General features: G+C 39.5%; 1 protein-coding gene across 1 annotated transcript; it reads right to left on the bottom strand.

Annotated features, from left to right (window-relative positions):
* Positions 1-32: 32 nt before the first annotated feature.
* Positions 33-22,498, bottom strand: zgc:162872 (BAR_ACAPs and ArfGap_ACAP domain-containing protein). The gene is given in 25 exon segments (XM_051957809.1): positions 33-2,454; positions 2,602-2,631; positions 2,634-2,662; positions 3,311-3,386; positions 3,389-3,420; positions 3,499-3,538; positions 3,541-3,607; positions 4,672-4,826; positions 5,287-5,363; positions 5,523-5,617; positions 6,888-6,957; positions 7,770-7,963; positions 8,635-8,746; positions 8,842-8,942; positions 11,014-11,065; positions 11,135-11,238; positions 11,323-11,397; positions 11,769-11,864; positions 13,009-13,053; positions 13,127-13,310; positions 17,432-17,490; positions 18,103-18,156; positions 18,763-18,882; positions 19,791-19,848; positions 22,040-22,498. Coding segments are annotated over 25 exon segments (2,136 nt in total). The 5' UTR covers positions 22,093-22,498; the 3' UTR covers positions 33-2,296.
* Positions 22,499-22,624: the final 126 nt, after the last annotated feature.

Raw genomic sequence — 22,624 nt, 5'->3', positions numbered from 1 at the left:
AAGACACAAAACGACCACAAAGACACTATCTGTTACCGTTCAGTGGTTTTATTTAGGGTCACAGTAGTAACAGTGGAATGAAATGTCTCTCGTCAGCAGACAAACAATCTGAGACTGAAATCAATAATCAATATCAGCCGTCAGAGGAAACAGGAAGTAACAGCAGCTCTGCTTTAATTCAGTCTCATTAAAAATAAAAACAAAACACTTAAACAGATAAAATAAAACCGACTCAGCAGTTAAATCCCTTTAAAAACCAGAAACACAAAGTTAGAAACTGGAAATAAACTGAAACTCCACAATTACGGATTCATTATTAAATATATTCATTATTAAATATATGCATTCTACTGCTGGTTATAATGTTAAAGTTATTTTTTTACCTGATTTATATTTTATGTTTAATCTGACAGTTGCGCGCTATTTTTGTTGATGAAACTGTTAAAAATCCAGCATAAATGTTCTTTACCACAGAAACCGCCATATGTGCTTAGTTTTGTTATTATTTTATACAGTGGAGGAGAAAACAGCGACAATATTCTGCTTCATTAAACTAAATAAAGGTTTAAAGTGGTGTAAACTTGGAGCTTTTCACAATAAGTGCCTCCATCGCTGTGTTAAACTGTTTTCTTTAATTCTGGCAGCGGCTGTTTGCGACACATTTTACCATTATTTCTCATTTTTAAAATAAATACGGTAAAAAGGGGGAGGGGCAATAATGAATTAAAAAGTCACTTCTAATCGTATTAAAATCATAACTTGAGCTTTATTCTGAAAAACCTGTTTGTGCTCACTGCAGCACCCCCTAGTGGTCAAATTAAACTTTAAAAAGTCCAAAGATGTAACATAATTCATGTTGTATGCTGAATTATGCCCCCAAAAAGCAGAAGTTACCACCATTTGCTTTCTTTTCAACGCTGAATAATGGGAGATTTAATTTGCTTTTTCTTCTACTTTACAAGAATTTACAAAATAAAAGCTCTGCAGACATTATGCAAGAATAGTTTACAAAAAAGACTTTCATGTCAAAGTGAAACCAGATTTATAGAAAATAAAGTCAATCAAAAATACTTGTGCAGTTACTTATTTTATATAGATTTTTGCAATTAACTGACGATATTTTGTGGAAATCCGTTTATACTTTGACATGAAAGAGTCTTTTTTTGGTAAATTCTTGTAAAATAATCCAAATTAAATTGACCTTACTTCAATGTTGAAAAGTAATAAAAGGAGGCTAAATAATTTTTACAGCCGGATGTTCTACTACGCTCACTTAAATTCAGTTTTTTACCCACAATCCTCTACTCTGCTATGTAACAGTGTCTCATGCTAATAGAAACAAACAGCTAATTTAACACTATTTTACTTATTTTGGGCTAATTTTCTGTCACTTTGGACAAGTTTTGAAACATTTTGGACAAATTTTGAGTCACTTTGGAAAACGTAACATTATTTTGGACTGACAGGAAAATAAAATACTGGATTAAGATTTTTTTTAAAGACTCTTTAATGTCAAAGTGAAACCAGATTTCTACATAGTCATTTAATTAAAAGTACTAAAGCAATCACTTATTTTACATTTGTATTTTTAATTAATTGACATTATTTTGTAGGAATCTGGTTTCACTTTGACATTAAAGAGTCTTTTTTGGTAAATGTTGGTCTAAAAATCCAAATTAAATTGACCAGAATTCAACGTTAAAAACATAAAAGAGGAAAACTTTTTACAGTTACTGTAGATAAATATATCAGGATGATCCTCTACTTTTTACTGTTTTTACCCACAATCCTCTGCTCGCTATGTAAACAGACGGCTAATTTCACGTGATTTAAGCCTAAATTAGCTTCATTTCTCTGATGGAACGACACAATAAGAAAACTGATCAATTCTTTCATGTTTTTACAGTTTCTGGCTGATCGTTTTGAGTCGTTTTAGTGATAATTCTGAAGGCTATAAAAACATTTCTGTAACTTCGGTGGAGTTTTAAGACGACATCTGTGACGCAGATTAACGTACATGAATGTACTCATTGCTATTTGGGTTTTTTCTCCATTTTTCAGGAATGTTTCACTGAATCTATCTGAATCTTTGACCTAACTCCTTCCAACATGTCGACCTTCGTTTCCCTCAGATCCAGTTTAATCCAAAGCAACGTGACATTTAATCCATAAAAATACGTCCTCTAACATCTCCTGATAGAATAGCTAACTGTCAGTCGGCTACATGTTAAATCTGTCTGTTACCGCGGCAACCAGCATCACTCTCCTCCTTCAACACTGTTCTGGCTGTTCGTCATCACTCCTCCTCCTCTTTCTCCTCCTCTTTCTCCTCCTCGTCCTCCTCGTCCTCCTCGTCTCCTCCTCGGCTGAACTGTCGTCGGGTCAGTCTGTCCGGATCGTGGGACGCCATGTCGCTGAAGTCCCGGAAGATGTCCTGAAACGTCTCGTCGTCTCCTGAAGGATAGTTTAGGGTCAAATAAAACATCAGAAAAGTGAGCTCCATTCGTTTCTATTCCACTTCTACATGCCTGTGTAAATCCTGTGTGTGTTTGTTGAGTAAACTTTATTAATTTTATTATATTATTTAGAGATTCGACTGACCCACGGCTCCAAAGACTCCCTCTGAATCCTCATCTCCTCGTTCATTCGCGCCATCCGCAGTCTGAAACGCACCAATAACGACCACAATTAAATGTCAAAGAACACATTTAGTTGGACTTTGCAACCATTGCGTCACTTCAGGGACAAATCCTAAAACCACATGCAGGATTTACAGAGTGATTCTTCGACAGAATTTCCTGAAAGTAGCTAGAACTCGTCATCCTGACTTACGAAAACTGGTTCAAAATGACGCAAAAATTGTTATTTTCGAGGCAAAGTTCTGAGTGATTCTGAACTAGTTTCAAGTAATTTTGGACAGTTTAAGTCATTTGGGACTTTTTCCTCTAAGCTGGACAAGTTTTCAAGTTGTTCTGGACAATTTTAGACATAGAAAACAAACAGGATGAAAAACAGTGAAGAGAGCAGCAGTTTTTTGGAGATACATTCAGCACGGTGAAACATCAAAAAAATTATCCCACTGGATCAAAATGGGCATTCTTGAAACACATTGTTGAGCCATTTTAAACCAGTTTCATATCATTTTGGACGGTTTTCAGAATAGAATAATCTTTATCGTCATTTTATTATTGGTCCATATAAAGAGATTGCAGAGTTTTTCCTTTTCCTTTTCTTGAAAGTTACTTAGGAAACAATTTTAAGTTGTTTTCCGATCATTTTTGTTTATTTGAACAACTTTGGAACGACTCACAGAGTGACGATGTCGGCGTGGGCCGTTTCCACGGCGCTGGCCAGCGGGTCCTGTCCCGTCTCATCCACCTGCGTACTGATGCTCCCCTCTTCAGCAGCAGACACACCTGCCTGCAGCAGCCAATCAGAGTCAGCCGTGCTGCTTCCGGTTACTGTCCGTGTGAACACGGTGAGTGTGGCTGTAATTACCCGGTGTGGCCAGCGGTGGCGGCGGCGTGCAGCGCCCCTGTCCTCTCTGGTCTCTGTGGTTCACGTTGGCTCCGTTCTGCAGCAGGAACTCACAGGCCAACAGCGACCCCTGCAGGCAGAACGAAGTAGTACAGCAGCTGAACACAACGATGCAAAAAGTGTTCAGACGTCACATCGCTTCAGTTTTCTGTTTATGTGATCAGAGGGTTTCTGTCAGACCATTTCAGCCATTCTCTACAATGTAAAAATTAGATTTTTAAATGCAAGTTTCTGAAGAATTTAAAGTAATTTTACAGGTTTTCCTCATTTTGTTAAAAACAGAAAATAACTTAAATTCATAGAAAAAATAACATTAATTGACACGATAACTGTAAAAGTCTAAAACTGTAAATAATGTCCACATTAAAAACATATATTTCATAATTTTTTTTTTACATATTTTTAACCAGATATTTGCTTTAATATGAAAGGAAAAAAGTATTTGTTAAACAGCAAATACAGAAAAATAATTTTTAAAACCGAAAATAACTTTTAAATTGAGTTTACATGTCAAAAAGTCCAAACCTGGAAATAACGTCCACATCAAGAATTTACATTTTTAAATATTAATTTGCTATTTTACAATATTTGACTGTAAAATTAGAATAGTTTAATTTTTTAAAATGTGGATAATTTTTAAAGTATTATTTTCCAGATTTACTTGTTTTGCTAAATAACAGAAATAACTTTTACATTAATTTTACATTATTAATTTACAACATTTGAGGGTAAAACCACACTACTTTCACAGCATAAATCAGCAAAAATCTTGTTATTTTAAACCAGATATTTGTTTTTATATGAAAGAAAAAAGAAGATAAAATGCTTAAAAGTGTTACTTGACAGATTTTTCTCATTTTGTAAATGTAAATAACTTCTACATTTATTTCACGATTAATTTATATGCTAACTGTAAAAACGGCCAAAACTGTAAATAATGTCCTCATTAAAAATACCCTTTAAAAAAATAATAATTCCATGTAAATTACTGATAATATAACGTAAAACCACTAAAACAGTAATAATTTATGTTCTACCTCCTATAAAAGCTGGTCCAGTCTCCATGTTGTTTGAAGTGGTTTTTTTAGAAGTTCAATTCTATCAAACATTTGAATCTTTTCAGCGCCTCCTCACCCCGACAGCGGCTCCGATCAACGCCGTCCGTCCTCCCTCCTCGCCGATGCTCCCGTTGACCTCCGCCCCCTCCGATAACGCCGTTGCCATGGCAACCAGGTCCCCCGCCGTAGACGCCCGGTACAGCCGGAGCCCGGCCTCGTCCTTACGACGCCCTGAAAGCAGACGGTGTTTGATAAAACGCTGCTACGGTAGATCGTGATCCGAGGAACAGACTCTGGGCTTTGGAGATGTTTGTTATGCGCGTAAACTTCTGTCCAGTTCTTTGTCTGCAGCTGCTGTCGCACAAAAATGTGGTGCTGTTGGTGTGTAGCTTGTAAAGGAGCACCATGACAGAGACTTTCTAGAAGTTTAATGACCTCTGGCCTTTGTCACGGTGCTCCTTTATTTGTCAAAGTCCCAAAAACCCAGCATGGAATTGCCCACCTTCAAAATTACTCAAAATATGTCCTAAATTACTCAAAGTATGTCCCAAGTTACTCAAAATGTGTTCTAAATTAATCAAAATATGCCCCAACTTAAACAACCAGTCGTTATTTGTTACTAAGTACTGAAATGATAATGCAGATTTTGTAGTGAAACAACACGGGACACTTCACTGACAGTGGGACTTACGAGCGTCTCCTGAGCTGCTGAGCTGAACAAACTTCTTCTCCACGTATTTCTCTTTGATCCACATCTCTTTCTCAGCTCTGAAAGAAGAAGCTTCACATCAGATTTATCTGGAGACAAAGTTAATAGAAAACTGACAAAAGCACAAGAATAAACGTCAAAAGCATCCAGATGAAACTGAACGCATTAAAATCTAATAAAAAAATGATTATTAATAAAGTAACTCATGGTGTTTCTACCGAGGACTGTCGGCTTTGGGTTTGACTCGTCCCTCCTCTGAACATCGAGCCTCGTAGATCCGGTTCATCACGTCGTTTCCCAAAACACACAGCAGCTAAAAAAGAAGGAGAAGAAGAAAAAAGAGCAGGAGAAGAAGAAGGAGGAAGAGCAGGAGAAGAAGGAGAAGAAGAAAAAAGAGCAGGAGAAGGAGAAGAAGAAAAAGAGCAGGAGAAGAAGAAGGAGAAGGAGAAGGAGAAGAAAAAGAAGGAGGACAAGGAGAAGAAAAAGAGAAGAAGGAGAAGTAAAAAGAGCAGGAGAAGGAGGAGAAGAAAAAGAGAAGAACAAGGAGGAGAAGGAGAAGAAAAAGAGGAGAAGAAGAAGGAGGAGGAGAAGAAGAAAAAAGAGAAGGAGAAGAAGGAGAAGAAAAAAGAGAAGGAAAAGGAGGAGGAGAAGAAGGAGGAGGAGAAGAAGAAAAAAGGAGAAGAAGGAGAAGAAAAAGGAGGAGAAGAAGAAGAAAGAAGGAGAAGATGGAGGAGGAGAAGAGAAGAGGAGAAGGAGGAGGAGGAGGAGAAGAAAAAAGAGGAGGAGAAGAAGAAAAAAGAGAAGGAGAAGAAGAAAAAGAGAAGGAGAAGAAGAAGAAAAAGAGGAGAAGGAGGAGGAGGAGAAGAAGAAGAAGGAAGAGAAGGAGAAAAAAGAGGAGGAGAAGAAGGAGGAGGAGGAGAAAAAGAGGAGGAGAAGAAGGAGGAGGAGGAGAAAAAAGAGGAGGAGAAGAAGGAGGAGGAGAAGAAGGAGGAGGAGAAGAAAAAAGAGGAGGAGAAGGAGGAGGAGAAGAAAAAAGAGGAGGAGAAGAAGGAGGAGGAGGAGAAGAAGAAGAAGAAAGAAGGAGAAGAAGGAGGAGGAGAAGAAGGAGGAGGAGGAGAAAAAAGAGGAGGAGAAGAAGGAGGAGGAGAAGAAAAAAGAGGAGGAGAAGAAGGAGGAGAAAAAAGAAGGAGAAGGAGAAGAAGAATTTTGTAAGTTAGTTTGAGGACTAAAAAAAATTACCATCAAGGCCTACAAGAATGAACTCTAAGCTTTTTTAAAATGAATTGTTTGGTATGAAACATTAAATAATCTTCACGTCTGTTTATCCAGAAATCCAGTCCACAAAATCTTTACATCAAAACATGACAAAGAAAAGAAAAGTCTTCTTTTATTAATGATTCTCGATATTTTACTCTCCGTTTGCTCAACAAATACTGTAAATATGTTTTAAAAGTTTCAGTTTGAGCAGAAGGTTCTTTGACTGTTCATCTCCACACAAATAAATAATCCAACTTCTGGCAGAATAACGTAAACAACCATCAGTCTGGTGAACTTTTCTCTGTTTCTTTTATTCTGTGTTTTACCTTCAGCTGTTCGGCCTCCCAGGAGTCCAGAGTCAGAGATCTCACCTTGGACAGGTGAACGCCGAGACTCCTGCAAACACGACGACGCCTCATTATAGAAATACTGATTATAGAAACACACATAGAACATTTTAATGAACCTCAACAGCATCAAAAGAAAAGTAGAAATAATGGGGAAATTATCTAAATATTCAGCTTAATGTACTGAATGTGTCTGAAAAATCCAGGTTCTGCTTCCTAAAGGTGGAAGGAATTAAAACACAGACTTTTAAACTGTTATAAAGTTCTGTAATTCATTTTTCTGCACTAGATTTAGACGACTTTATTGATCCCCAGAGAGAAATTAAACTGTTTTAGTAGCATATTCAATAAAGGGGTAAACAATAAGACAACACGGAATATTAGGACATAAAGGGAAGGTTAAATAAAAGCTAAATAAAAGTATATAAAACATAATGTAGAAAAAAATTCAACAGAACATACAAGACTTTATACAAGTTTTTTTTAGATAAATAAAATTAAGACAAAAAACACAGAAAATATAACATAGAAAAAATTCCAGAATATGAGTGATAGTATTTTTAATAAATAAAATAAAACTATAGAAAACATAATATAGAAAAAATGGACAGAATATACAAGGTAGCATCTCTTTAAATAAATAAAATTTAGTTAAATATGATTTTAAAAAATGTAGAAAATATAATATAGAAAAAAATCAATACAATGGACAAGAGTGACAATATTTTTAAATAAATAAAACAAAAATAAAAGTGAAAGAAAATTTTGAAAGAAAATTACATAGAACAAATTCTACTTATTGTATTTTTTTAAATTCTACATTAATGCTGATGAATAACTTCCTGGCAGGTAAACTCTTACCGGTGGATTCCAGAGCATTCGATGCACACGGTGACTCCCAGGTTGACGGAGGCCCAGCGAGGCTCCTCCTCCCCACAGTCGCAGCATCGATGGTTCCCGGGGCCCCCGAGGGCCACACCGAGGGCCGCCGGCCTCCGAGCTGGAGGTCCTGGAGAGGCTTCAGCTCCAGACAGGAGAGGAGGAAGCTCTTTAGGCTGTAGGGAGGCAGGAAAAATAAAATTTAAATGCATATTTACATCAAAAACATCAATGAGAAATATTAGCGTTAGCAACAGTTTGACAGCTAGCTGTGTGACAGTCAGCTAAAAGTAAAACAATAAATATTTTATAAAAGTAAATACACACTTCAAGTGATCAGTAACATAAATAGTTAGCTAAACATAAACACCTAGCTAAAAGTCACAAAATAGATTAAAAGCAGAATAAATGGTTAGCTAGCCACTTAGCTAAAAGTAGCAGATTTAACAGTTAGTTAAAACTAGTTACTATTTAGCTAAAACCATTTAATAGAATGCTTAACTGTAATAGATAATTAGCTAAAAACAACTTATTAAATGGTCAGTTAAATGTAATTACGAAAAACTAATTAGCTAAAAATAGAAAAATGTTTTGGGTCTCACTCTGACATCTGTACAGTTAATATGAAGCCGGAGGCTAGCAGGTGGCTAGCTTAGCATAGCATAAAGACTGTTAGCCTAGTGTTGCTAAAAGGTAAATCCACCACTGGTATCTCTAACCCTTACGGATTAACGGCTCAGAACTTGTTTGTTTACTCTGTACAACAACCTTAGTGTGTGTCTTCATGCTAAGCTAAGCTAACCGGCTCTGTGACTGCATGTTGCAACCACCAGGTGAGCTGCTTTACCTGTGTGACCTGGACGTCGGCTCTCTCCCGGTAAGCCAGGTCGATGCTTCCCTGCAGGGCGCTGAGCCAGGCCTGCTTCAGCTGCTCCGAGTCGGCCTGCAGAGTGCAACACCTGGAAGAACACGAGTCACCTGTTCAGACGTGGACACGCAGCTGAACGAACACTTTACTTATCGTCCTGGTGTTCTGAGTGTGAACGGGTTTTACTTCTGGACCGAGAGCAGCTCGAAGCAGAACCGTCGGTCGATGTGCTCCAGAGACTTAACGGCACAAAGTCGGAGATCCTCAAACAGAACCAGCAAGTCCTCCTGCAGAGAAACAACACGTCAACAACGCTTGTTTATTTATTTATTCTTCCTTATTGTACACAAGTTGTGAGTTAGTCCGACTAATCTCAGGCTGGTTTTAGTCATTTTGGACAACTTCTGAGTGATTTAGGACAGATTTTGAGTAATTTTGAAACACGTCTGAGTGATTCTGGGACTAGTAAGAACCATTCTGAACAATGTGAACAGAGGCTTTAGGTTAGTTTTTGTCATTTTTGGACCATTTCTGAGTAACTGTGGTCACGTTTTGAGTCATTTTGGACACATTTTGAGTCATTTCTGACTAATTTATGTCAGTTTGGACTAGTTTTAGTTAGAAAGAACGAATTTAGAGTCATTCAGGACAAATCTTGAGTCCTTGTGAAAAGATTTTAGTCTTTTTAGGCAGATTTTCAGAAATTTTTTTGTCATTCTGGACTAGTTTTAGTTCATCTGGAGTAAATTTGAGTCATACTGGGCGAATCTTGAGTCATTCTGGACAAATCTTGGCCAAATTTTAATCTTTTTGGACACGTTTAAGTTATTTTTAAATAGTTTTGAGTCATTTTTGACAAGTTTTGAGTCATATTGAATAGGTTTGAGTGGATTTGGGCCAGTTTTTTTTTTGTCATTTTGGACAAATGTTTAAATCATTTTACACAAGTTTTGAGTTATTTTGGACAAAGGAGAGAGGTTTTGGGTTAGTTATTTAGAACAACTTTCAAGTTATTTGGGGCAAATTTTGCACTATTTTGGACAAATGTCAAAAATAAATAATCAAAGAAATGGTTATTTTTTCTGCTTTGTGTCCACAAAGGTGCAGGACTTCACACTGAAGTGAAAATTAACCACGGTGAGTTGAGAAACTGCTGAGAGTTCAGAGGATGTTGAACTCCAAATGAAGCCTAATCAGCTGTTCCTGTTCCACATCTTTATGCTAAGCTAGGCTAACAACATTCAGACTGCAGATCTGCACAGACAAGAGACTTAAATCTATGTAAACGTCTCATTCATGGTGCTATAAACCTACGAAATGTGGACATAAACAAACTATCTGGTCAATTTAAACAGACGTTGTGTGATAACAGAGGATATTAATCCGTCCCAGGGCGTTTTAAAGTCTTCCACTGAAATTATAAATCACTTTTCTGTCTCTAAACTCATAACAAACACCAACCAAGTGTTTAATTCTGCACAAAATTAACTTTAATAACAACAAAGTCCAATAAAAGAGCTGAAACACTCACCGAGGAGCAAACGCTCGCTGGTCTAACTGGTCGTCTTCCTGTAACTTCAGGCACTAAAGTCACATGACCTAAGAAGTGGAATCTGATTGGCCCGAGTGTTTGATTTCAGACAGAATCGGCTGTTTCGTTAAATTTGGCAGGAAATGTGCAGAAAGTGGTCAGAATTTTAAAAATTTCAATGTAGAAATTTAGCGTTGAAATCAGAATCGTACAATTTTGATGCCAAAAAACCAAAACAAAATCAGTGGTTTAAATTTCAGCGCGTGCTGAGAGAGATTAATCTGATGAAAACATGCTGACAGGAAAAAAGAAAGAGCTGCAGATGATATTTTAGCCAAGACTTGTTCATATTTAGCTGATAAAGGTAGGTTAATTATCTGCTAGCGAGTTTTTATAACATACAGCTGCCACTGCTACTAAAAAAAGATTCTCTGAAATTCAAGTGGATTTATGGTTTGCTTCTTGTTTTGGTTCATAATGCTGAATGTTACCTTCGTACAGATCAGATCCGGTAATTCCCTGTCTGTAAGAATTACCTGACAGGTGTTTTGGTGCCCTAATTATGGACTTACAGGTGTTTTACTTCCCTCATTATGGACTGACAGGTGTTTTAGTTCCCTGATTTAGGACGTACAGGTGTTTTAGTGTTCTAATTTTGGACTGACAGGTAATTTAGCGCTCTGATTTTGGAATGACAGGTGATTAAGTGCCCTGATTTAGGACTGCCAGGTGTTGTACCACTGTGAGGATTTGTGACATGAAACTGATTAAATATCTTCTGAATCAATGTTGACTGATTGTGAAACTGATCACGGCTGAAGTCCTACCTTGTGCGACTTCCTGTAGATGAGCTGGTTGTCTCTGATGGTGAACCAGCACCTGGAACAGGTTTAAAAGTTAAACTATTTTAAATCCAGCAGTAATGAGGATGTACAGGTGTGATCGCACCTCTTCCAGGTCTTGGATTTCCTCCTGGAGCGTTTGAACAGGTAACCCTGGATGATGTCATCGCTCCCAGGACACGGACTGACCATCGGCTCACCTGAAGCATCCTGAACATGAACACACAGGTGATGCAGATGGACAGATGTTCTGGCAGGTGTGACATAGGAAACAAAGAGCTGAGCAGGTCTTACTCTCTGTTGCACCAGCAGGTGTTTGTTCTCCAGCTCCTTCTTTTTAGCTGCACAGTCTGCGGACAGCTCAGACAACTGAGGACACAGAAACACCTGTCAGTCCAAAATTAGGGCACTAAAACACCTGACAGCATACAATAAAATCATACAAACAAGCTGTAAGTCCTCACTGAAAGCACAAGAGCTGCTGTAAGCACATCTGGAGCAAATAAGCACCTATAAGCACAAACTGAGGGCAAATAAAAACCTAATAGGCCACACTGAGACAACAAAACACCTGTCAGGTAGCACCGAGGGCAAACAAGCACACGTATAAACTCACATTTACAAAATAAAGATGCCTGTAAGGCCACTTTGAGGGCACAAAATCACCTTTAAAATGGCACCGAGGGTAAATTACAGCTAAAACGATGAATTAGAGCTGAATAAAGTGGATGAAAGCAAACCTGAGCTGCCATTGTCTTCATTGTGGGCTCCAGATCTCTGAGCAGGTCGAAGCCTTGGTGGAAGAAGGTGAACTGAGCGTGTACAAAGGAGAACACCTGAGAACACAAACAAGCGTCGATATCAGAGATTGTATGTAAAAGACGGACGTAGTCTGAAAAGTGAAGAATTAAACCTGCATTCTGTCTACCAGCCAGCAGGGGGCGACTCCTTCCGACTGTATGGAAGTCTATGAGAAACTGATCGTACTTCTCATCTGATTTTTAATTTGTTAAACATTTTCCCAACAAGATTATGGTCTTAATCTCTAGCTCCAAGTCTCCTTCAAAACAGGAAGTTGTTCTTTAAGCAAATTAAGGTCCCATTTAGAGGAAAACAGAAGATAAAGCAGATCCACCCACGCTGGTTTGAACTAAGATGACGTGGGCAGATTTCTGTAAGACTTTTTCCACATTTCAGCACCAATAGAGCAAAAGACTCAATTTGAGAATTGCAAAACACTTTTGTCATTAATTTTGCTATGAAATTTCGCATCCATTACAAACTTAAATGTCCATAAAAATCAAACAATAGCACGATGAAGACAAGTCAGATTATTGAAACTCAACAGTAACTAGACCAGCCCTCAGTAGATGGCAGAACCATGCCCAGATATCTGACCTTGACCTTGATCTGCTGACCTCTAACTCCACAACTGAGCAGGGGCCCTTAGACTGATCTTCAGTGCCAAGTTTGATTATCCTGACTTCAGCACTTGCAGAGATATCTGACCGGACATACAGACACAGACAGACACAGACAGACACAGACACACACAGACACACACAGACACACACAGACACACACAGACACACACACACACACACACACACACTTACCCAGCCAGCCAGCCAGATACCGAACCGAATGCTGCAACCCCGCTGATGTACGTCAGGTGTGGTTAACTAATGTAATCCAGGTTTTGACTAACAGGAGCTGAAGTATTTAATAAACTCAGAGGGAAAAATATGAAACAGGATTATTTCCTCTGAGTTTATTAAATATTTTTGTTCATTTACAAAAAAGTGCCGTCAAAGTAACTGGTCGACAGTTCAATGCCTACCTCGTGTCTGAAAAGGTTTTTAACTATTTATCCAATACTTTTAGACATTTCACCTGTTTTATCTGTTTATTCATGAACTACTTTCTCTACCATTTATTCCTTTTATCTTCCTAAAGTGTTGAACGTTCAGAGAAACTCACCGAGTTTAAGACGTCGATCCTCTGCTGAGTCTTGAAGGTGTTCAGCTGAAAGATAAAGCGAGCAGATTCGATATCAGACGTCCACAGGTGAGTTTCAGGCGACGTTATCATGTCGTACCTGCAGGCAGTAGTCCAGGGCGAAGTGTTGGTAGCATTTCCGGGTAGCAAGCAGCAGGTGACTCGCTCGCTCGGCATCGGCGGCTTTGTGTCGGGAAACCTGAGCGTTCTTCGCCGCCGCCGTCTCCAGATCCTCCCCGATCTGGACAAACTCCCTCCTGGTCTCCATCAGCTGAGGAAGAAACCTCATAGACAGACACCGTAACCGTTAGCAACCAAGGCTAATTAGCACAAATACACACCTGACAGCTAATCAGGAAGCTGTTAAGTTTAATTTAACACAGAGAGTCGGATTTAAAATGTAAAAATGTCCAATAAATTTCAAATATTTACTACATTTAGATACAATGTGAGGCTAACGTGAACATAAAGTTAGCTCTAAACTGCCTGAATGATGCACTTTAGTAAAAATGGTGGCAGTGGGTTAGTGGAACCAACTATGATTATTGGTAAATAACCACATTACTATAAATCTACAGCTATATGTTCAACAAGACGACATGGTCATCAATATCCCCCGCCACATGTGATGTCTATGAGTCTATATCCAAAATAGTGATCAAGGGCCATAACTCTGTTAAATATTATCGCACAGGTCTCTTTTTCGAACTTGATCAAGGTGTCTATAGTGTGAAGGTACACACTACATTTCATAATCCTAGCTGTAATAGTTTCCGAGAAAAGCTGTCCCCTTCATGTCGGACGGACGGACGGACGCCAAACCTATATCCCCCTTTTCCACTTCGTGGAGGCGGGGGATAATAATAGCCCAACTCTATAAGAATGACAGTAAAATTTGTTCATTTTAAAGATGATTTTGTTGCGAAATTTGACATCTGTGGGCTTTCATGAAGTAAATTTAACTTTAAAGTTGTACATTTTTTCTTTAAAAACACCTGTTAGTCAACACTGAGGACACAAACACACCTATTGGTCCATCCTAAGGGAACTAAAACACCTGCCAGTCAATTATTAGGGAACTAAAACACCTGCCAGTCCATAATCAGGACACTACAACAATTCGGTTTGGTGTTGAATTTATCTGTCTTTGACAAAGCATTCTAAGAGCTATAAAAGCTTCAGTTTCACTTCGACATAATCGATAAGCACGATGTACCCCGACGTATTTTCTTCAAAGGCTCAGTTCACCCCAAGTTCAGACAAGCAAACACTTTTTAAAATTCATAGTTCAAAAACTGTTTATTTGGGGTGCCTGAAGTATAAGTACATGTTTTATTTTTAGGTTGATGCTACAGGTGTGGACCCGTACCTGTAGCATCTGTACTAGAGGTACGGACCCGTTAAGGTCACTGAAGAGCTGGCGCCGGTTAACTACTATTTGCTGCACATTACAGGCAGTTTATATGAATGACTTTGACGGCGAACATTGTATAATTTAACCAAAAATACACCGTCTCCTCTCACACTTAAGACATTGCAGTTTTTACGCTTTTAGACGCCGTGTCTAAATTGTTTGAAGTCCAGTTCCTATTAATTAGTTTACCGCGTTCAGTGGTGGAAGCGGATGACGAACTCCATTGCAAATGTTCCCATTTAATTTCGGACGCTAATTTACAAGATAAAGTTAAGGATGTCGAATATGAAACAAACACTCGTGAATGGTGAGGAGCAGCTCTTTAATTCGGCATGAATTAAAAAAAACCACAAACTCGATTTACTGTGATATTGTGAGATTTGTTTGTGGTGATGTAACTTAGCCATTCAACAGAGTCCGCTAACATTAAAGTGACTGACGTGCAGTGTCTGTGTTGACAGACGTAGAAAATACGTCAGGGTTTTGTTTAGGTTGTTAATATGTAATAGTCTGTCGCTACTTTTGAAGGTAAAAAAATACTTTTCGTTTGCTGGCTGTTAGTTCCGCCATTTCTTTTGTTTGCTGTTTGTGCTTTATTAGAACAGGGTCACGTGAATAAAAAGTTTTGCTATTTTTAATAGTAGTGCTGATTTCAACCCCCAAATCGCTGTCCATGAAAAAGTCAGATAATGATATTTATAAGACATTATGCATGATAGAAAAAAGAACAGCAGATGACTGACATGACAGGCTCGGCACGCAGATTCACCTCGAATCACGGAAGCGCCTTCATCACTCGGATTACCAAGCCGACTCATTAATATTTATGTACGTCGGATTACCAGCCAATCACAAAGCGCGTTCATCAGCCGGCTCATTACTATTCATGTACGTCTCATTAATATTTATGTTAAGGGAAAGTGCCGTATCCGTAGGCCACAGGCTACGGGTACGGGTCTGTAGACACTACCTTATTTTTAGACATTACTACACACGTGGACAAAATTGTTGGTACCCCTCAGTTAAAGAAGGAAAAACCCACAATTCTCACTGAAATCACTTGAAACTCACAAAAGTAACAATAAATAAAAATTTATTGAAAATTAAATAATCAAAAACAGCCATTACTTTTGAATTGTTGATTAACATAATTATTTAAAAAAACAAACTAATGAAACAGGCCTGGACAAAAATGATGGTACATAAAAGATTGAAAACTATTTGACCAGAGTGACATGATTAACTCAGGTGTGTCATTTAATTGACATCACAGGTGTTTCCAAACTCATAATCAGTCAGTCTGCCTATTTAAAGGGAGACAAGTAGTCACCCTGCTGTTTGGTGAAAAGGTGTGTACCACACTGAACATGGACAACAGAAAGCGAAGGAGAGAATTGTCCCAGGACATCCGAAAAAAAATGATAGACAAACATCTTAAAGGTAAAGGCTATAAGACCATCTCTAAACAGCTTGAAGTTCCTGTGACAACAGTGGCTCATATTATTCAGAAGTTCAAGACCCACGGGACAGTAGCCAACCTCCCTGGACGTGGCCGCAAGAGGAAAATTGATGACAAATTGAAGAGACGGATCGTTGGAATTGTATCCAAAGAGCCCAGAGCAACCTCCAAAGAAATTAAAGGTGAACTCCAAGGCCAAGGTACATCAGTGTCAGATCGCACCATTCGTCGTTGTTTGAGCCAAAGTGGACTTCATGGGAGACGACCAAGGAGGACACCACTGCTGAAAAAAACTCATAAAAAAGTGAGACTGGAATTTGCAAAAATGCATGTTGACAAGCCACAAAGCTTCTGGGAGAATGTCCTTTGGACAGATGAGACCAAACTGGAGCTTTTTGGTAAGGCACATCAACTCTATGTTCATAGACTCAAAAACCAAGCATACGAAGAAAAGAACACTGTCCCTACAGTGAAACATGGAGGAGGCTCAGTAATGTTTTGGGGCTGCTTTGCTGCATCTGGCACAGGGTGTCTTGAAAGTGTGCAAGGTACGATGAAATCTGAAGACTATCAAGGCATTCTGGAGAGAAATGTGCTGCCTAGTGTCAGAAAGCTTGGTCTCAGTCGCAGGTCATGAGTCTTCCAACAGGACAACGATCCAAAACACACAGCCAAAAACACCCAAGAATGGCTGAGAGAAAAGCGTTGGACTATTCTAAAGTGGCCTTCTATGAGCCCAGATCTGAATCCCATTGAACATATGTGGAAGGAGCTGAAACATGCCATTTGGAGAAGACACCCATCAAACCTGAGACAACTGGAGCTGTTTGCTCATGAGGAGTGGGCCAAAATACCTGTTGACAGCTGCAGAACGCTCATTGACAAATACAGAAATCGTTTAATTGCAGTGATTGCCTCAAAAGGTTGTGCAACAAAATATTAAGTTATGGGTACCATCATTTTTGTCCAGCCCTATTTCATTAGTTTGTTTTTTTAAATAATTATGTTAATCAACAATTCAAAAGTGATGGCTGATTTTGATTATTTAATTTTCAATAAATTTTTATTTATTGTTACTTTTGTGAGTTTCAAGTGATTTCAGTGAGAATTGTGGGTTTTTCCTTCTTTAACTGAGGGGTACCAACAATTTTGTCCACGTGTGTATAAGGACACCTTAACAACTGGCTCATTTTACCCCACGCTCTCCTGATGTTAATAAAAATACCTTAACTTTTCCTTTAAACTGAAACTTTTTTTTACAGGAAAAAAACTATAAATATCATAAACCAACAAAGCAGAGATAAGAGAGAGATGAGATAAAAACAAAACAAACAGTGCATCACGGATGATAAAACGTTGATCATATGCACTAAAATTTCCCTTTTTGTAAAGAAAACAAACACATTTTTAGACAGAACAGAAAAAGCAGGCAAACAGGGAAGAAAAAATTAATCCAAAAGCGTTTTCATGGAGGTAAAAGAGCTTCGATCCAGAGTTTTATTTAGTGTAACGCCCTCTGAAGTTAAACTTACTGTGTGCAGAGGTTAGTCAGCTGCTGGCCGATGGCTCTCTGAGTCTGATCGAACAACATCTGAGGACGAAACACACAAAAAATTTAAATACGATTTCATGTTTCAGAGACTGTATATTCACACAGACCGATTAGGGAACTAAAACCCTTGTCAATCCATAATTCAGGAACTAAAAGACCTGTCAGTCCATCATTTGGGCAGCAAAACACCTGTTAGTCAACAATGGTGACACAGAAACACCTGTCAATCAATAATCCAGGCACGAAAATTTGTCAGTCTATAACGAGGGCACAGTCCTCACGGTGCTTCTTTCAGGTTTTCATTTAAAAAACAACACAGATGGTTCATTTCTCCATGACTGTCTAACTCCTGTTTCCTCTAAATTGGCTGTTTCAGAGTCTGTAGCTTTAAATTACTGCTGTCTCCGCCTCCTTCAGGAAGAAAACTGTCTGTGCCTCTGATTGACAGCGCTGAGTATATAAGAGCAGGGCTTTCTACCCTCTAGGTTTCTAAGGATCACGTCAGACGACATTATAAAATCAGGATTTCAGCTGCAGTGTGTCGTCTGAATGAGTTTCAGTCACTATTTCACATCCACTCTGCGGTCCAGCAACAGAATCTGTAAATGAGAGCGACTTTATTGTGACATCAGCTCAGGAAACTGGACTCACAGTGTGGAAGCTGAGCATCTCCTGCAGGCCCTGGTGGAACTGGTTCAGGCAGGTCTGAGGGGAAGGAAACAGGAAGTCAGGGGCAAACATTTCACAGGAAAATGACAAAACACACAAAACGGAAAGCTCTCAGGAAGCTGCAACACACCGCCGACCTGCTGACAGTTTACACAGCGCCAGCTGGCCTGAAGACGTAAACTAGAGCTACAGTTCAAACATAGAACAAATAAAGTTACTTAAAAAAGTTGATAAACTACTACTATTATGAGGCAAGACAAGTTTATTTGTAGACTATTTTAAACATCGAGCTGAATCAAAGCACTTAAAAGAGAGCATAAAATTCTTAAGTTAGAAAATCTGCATAAAACATTCAAATTCAAATAATAGATATAAACTAAAAGGTACATCCTCATCCATTTTTTTTTCTAAATAAACCCATAATTTACTAAATGAACAAGATTTTGTGTTGAAGTAGGCTTTAAACTGCCAACTGAGCCCAAAAACTCATGAGGAAACTGTTTCCTGAGGAAGCAGATCAGCTGAGAAGTGGGCTCATGTGTCCATAGACTTCTATACAATCTGCAGTCGGGGGAGTCGCCCCCTGCTGGTCGGTGGAGGTAACACTGCTTTAAAGGCTGTCAGTTTATTGTTGGCGCGCACCGTGACGACGCCGTCCGTCTTGTGGTAGGTGGAGAGCTCAGCCAGGCCGCTCAGGAACAGCTGATTGGCTGCGTTATACGTTTGCCCCGCCTCCACCATCTTCCCACACAGCTTCATCACCTGATTGGTCAGAGGCAGAAGATGACAGACCAATGAAACGCCCTCTCAGGTTTCCTCCAAGACTGACAGAGTTTACAGGCGCACTAATATTCAACTATTATTCTGAATCTGATATGGATCAACAGGATATTTTGAATTATGCATCAGTCTGATTTGGAGATTTTACCTATTATAACCTGTGAGATATGCTGATATTATTCAGGTTCTATAGCATTTTTCAGAATTTTATGCAGCACATGTATGTTAGAAATCACAGCAGCAGATGGAGACTAACCAGAACACTGTATTTTTATTTAAAATTAAAGAAAAGCTGAGTTAAGGTGCAAAGAAGCTGAGTAATTACAGGATTCTTGATGTATTTGATGCTTCAAAAACACCCTAAAAATGCTCAAACTACGATCCATATTGCACTCTGTGTCTAGGTAGTGGTAAATCCTCATTAATCAAACTGATATTCTCTATTCAATACATGAGCAAATCCCTGATTCCCTCTTTAAAAGTCCCATATTTTGCATCTTGTAAGCAAATTACAAGCAAAGTCGCATATGTCCTCTCAGTGTTTCTGTCAGTTTTTCAATAATTCCAGCACTGAAACACCTGTCAGTTAAAATTAGGGCCCTAAAACACCTGGCAGTCCATAATTTGGGCACTAAAATCCCTGTCAATCAACACCGAGGACACAGAAACATCTGTTTCAATAATTTGGCCACTAAAATCATTGTAACAGCCGCAGAATAAAACTGTAATATTATCATGTATGTAAACAAAGTCTGCTTTAAATAACAGTAGCTGTAGTGCTGCTATGGTTATTCCTATGACAGAAGGTATAGTAGCAGTAATTGTAGTAGTAGAGGTGGTGAAAGTGACAGCAGCAGTAGCATTATCAGTAGTACTAGTAGTATTTGTACCTTCTCCAGTTGTGTCTCCAGCAGAGAAACATCGGCCTCAAACTGATCCAGATTCAGCCTGAATAAATAAATAAAACATCATGAGGAAGAGGAGTTAAAATGGAGAGCAGCACATCCTTCCTCTGGAGAATCAATAGTGTAGATTTTTACACAGTTTTGCTGCTTATTTGCAATAATATTTTCAATAGCTGATTTACTGCTAGCATGATCTGACCCGATCATTTATATATATATGAAAATACAGCAACAAACATCTGGTTTAATAGAGGAAAACACACAGTACCTCAGCCTGTAGATTACTGCAGATGCTGCAGGGTATATGTGATATGTTTTATTGTTGTCCTACATAAATAATTCAAATAACTAAAATGTGTAGAACACACATAAAAACATAAGTTAAAAATGAGAATCTTGGTGGTATCTGGCTGTTTACAGTGTTCTGACAGTGTAGCTGAAAGGAATTTAATTTATTAACTAAATAATTAATATTTCTAAAATCAAAAAGCTGTATTTATTTTCCTAAAAACAGCTGTTACTCTGGACATCTACTGTTTCACTGGAACTACTTTTTCCTGAAATAATAGTCCCTGCTGTCTGATGTGTGACTGATCGCAAATATTATTCAGGACTGCTGCACATGCACAGTTTGGAGCTACTCAAAGTGTGTTTGTATGTACACTGCTCAAAAAAATTAAAGGAACATTTTGAAAACACATCATATTTCAATACGGGGGGAAAACAAACTGGATCTTAGCATTGATATGGACTGGATAATGTGTTAGGAATGAAAAGTGCCCTAGGAGGGCTAAATTCAAGACACCCCAAAATCACAGTGAAAAACTGATGTGGCAGGCTGGTCCATCTTTCTGAAATTCCTTGGCAGCAACTCAAAATGGTATTCAGTAGTTTGTATGGCCTCCATGTGCTTGTATGCATGACTGAAGATGCTGGGACAAGCTCTGAATGAGACGACGGATGGTGTCCTGGGGTAGCTCCTCCCAGAACTGGACCAGGGCATCACTGAGCTCCTGGACAGTCTGAGGAGCAACCTGATGGTGTCGGATGGAACAAAACATAATGTTCCAAAGGTGTTCTATTGGATTCAGGTCAGGTGAGCATTGGGGCCAGCTAATGGTATCAGTTCCTTCATCCTCCAGGAACTGCATGAGTTCTCTTACCACATAAGACTGGGCATTGTCCTGCACCAGAAGGAATCCAGGACCACTGCACCAATGTAGGGTCTGACAATGGGTCAAAGGATTTCATCCTGATACCTAATGGCAGTCAGAATGCCGTTGTCCAGCCTGTAGAGGTCTGTGTGTCCCTCCATGGATATGCCTCCCCACACCATCACTGACCCACCGCCAAACCGGTCATGCTGAACAATGTTACAGGCAGCATAACGTTCTCCACGGCTTCTCCAGACCCTTTCATGTCCGTCACATGCGCTCAGGGTGAACCTGCTCTCATCTGTGAAAAGCACAGGACACCAGTGGTGGACCTGCCAATTCCTGTGTTCTATGGCAAATGCCAGCCGAGCTCCACTGTGCCGGTCAGCGAGCACAGCGGGCACTAGAGGACGCTGGGCCCTCAGACCACTCTCATTACATCTCTTTCTGATTGTTTGATCAGAGACATTCACACCAGTGGTCTGCTGGAGCTCATTTTGTAGAGCTATTGCAGTGCTCATCCTGTTCTTCATTGCACAAAGGAGCAGATACCTGCCCTGCTGATGGGTTGAGGACCTTCTACAGTCCTGTCCAGCTCTCCCAGACTAACTGCCTGTCTCCTGGAATCTCCTCCATGCGCTTGAGAATGTTCTGGGAGACACAGCAAACCTTCTGGTAATGGCACGAATTGATGTTTCATCCTGGAGGAGTTGGACTGTCTGTGGAACCTCTGTAGGGTCCAGGTATCGCCTCATGCTACCAGAAGTGACTCTGACCATAGCCAAATGCAAAACTAGTGAAAAACAGTCAGTAAACATTAGGAAGGAAAAAAATGTCAGTGGCCTTCACCTGTAAACTCATTCCTGTTTTGGAGGTTGTCTCATTGTTCCCCCTCTAGTGCACCTGTTGTTAATTTTATGAACACCAAAGCAGCTGAAACTGACTAAAAAGCCCCTCAGTCACTTACTTGACCAGATCAGTATCCCACATGTTTCACTGATTTGATGCAATACTTAGATTAAAAAGTCTTCTTTTATTTTTTTTGAGCAGTGTATATGTATGTGTGTGTGTGCGTTTGACCTGAACTCAGGTGAGTCTAGGACACAGTCCTCGAAGTCCAGCAGCGAGTCCATGACGGTGACAGCGGCGCCTCTGTTATTGTCTCTGTGTCCGGCTGCTGATAGAGTTTATTAAAACAGCTTCATTCTGACGGTTAGCCTGTTAGCTCCGTAGTTAGCCCGTTAGCCTCCGGTTAGCCTGTTAGCGGCAGGTTCATCTCTGCCACATCAACTCCGAGGGACTGGGTGCAAAAAAAACACGCACTTTGGCACTCTTTCACGCACCTAATCGATACTTTCACGGACGCCGGATCGATCGGACGCCGTGCACGCGCTCCCGCCTGTCCCGCATGTCGGCTCAGTTCGGTTAAATCCGTCAAGAACCGGAGTTTGTGCAGTTTCAGACTAACAGCTGTCTACCCGCATCCTGCTGTTGATGGGCTTGTTGCTAACCGACAGCTGAGGAGGCCGGCGGAGGAACAGCGACACTCTGCGGCCCGGAGTGGAACTACACCCAGTTACACCCAATAATTATTAGTCCATTAGCTTTAATCAGGTTATGACTGACTGTTAATTAGCATCCAGCTAGCTCGAAATATTGTCTAAG

Source organism: Acanthochromis polyacanthus, chromosome 13 (genome assembly GCF_021347895.1).
Source record: "Acanthochromis polyacanthus isolate Apoly-LR-REF ecotype Palm Island chromosome 13, KAUST_Apoly_ChrSc, whole genome shotgun sequence".
NCBI lineage: Eukaryota > Metazoa > Chordata > Actinopteri > Pomacentridae > Acanthochromis > Acanthochromis polyacanthus.
The sequence above is the reverse complement of the archived record's forward strand: the minus strand, read 5'-3'. Positions and strand labels throughout refer to the sequence as shown.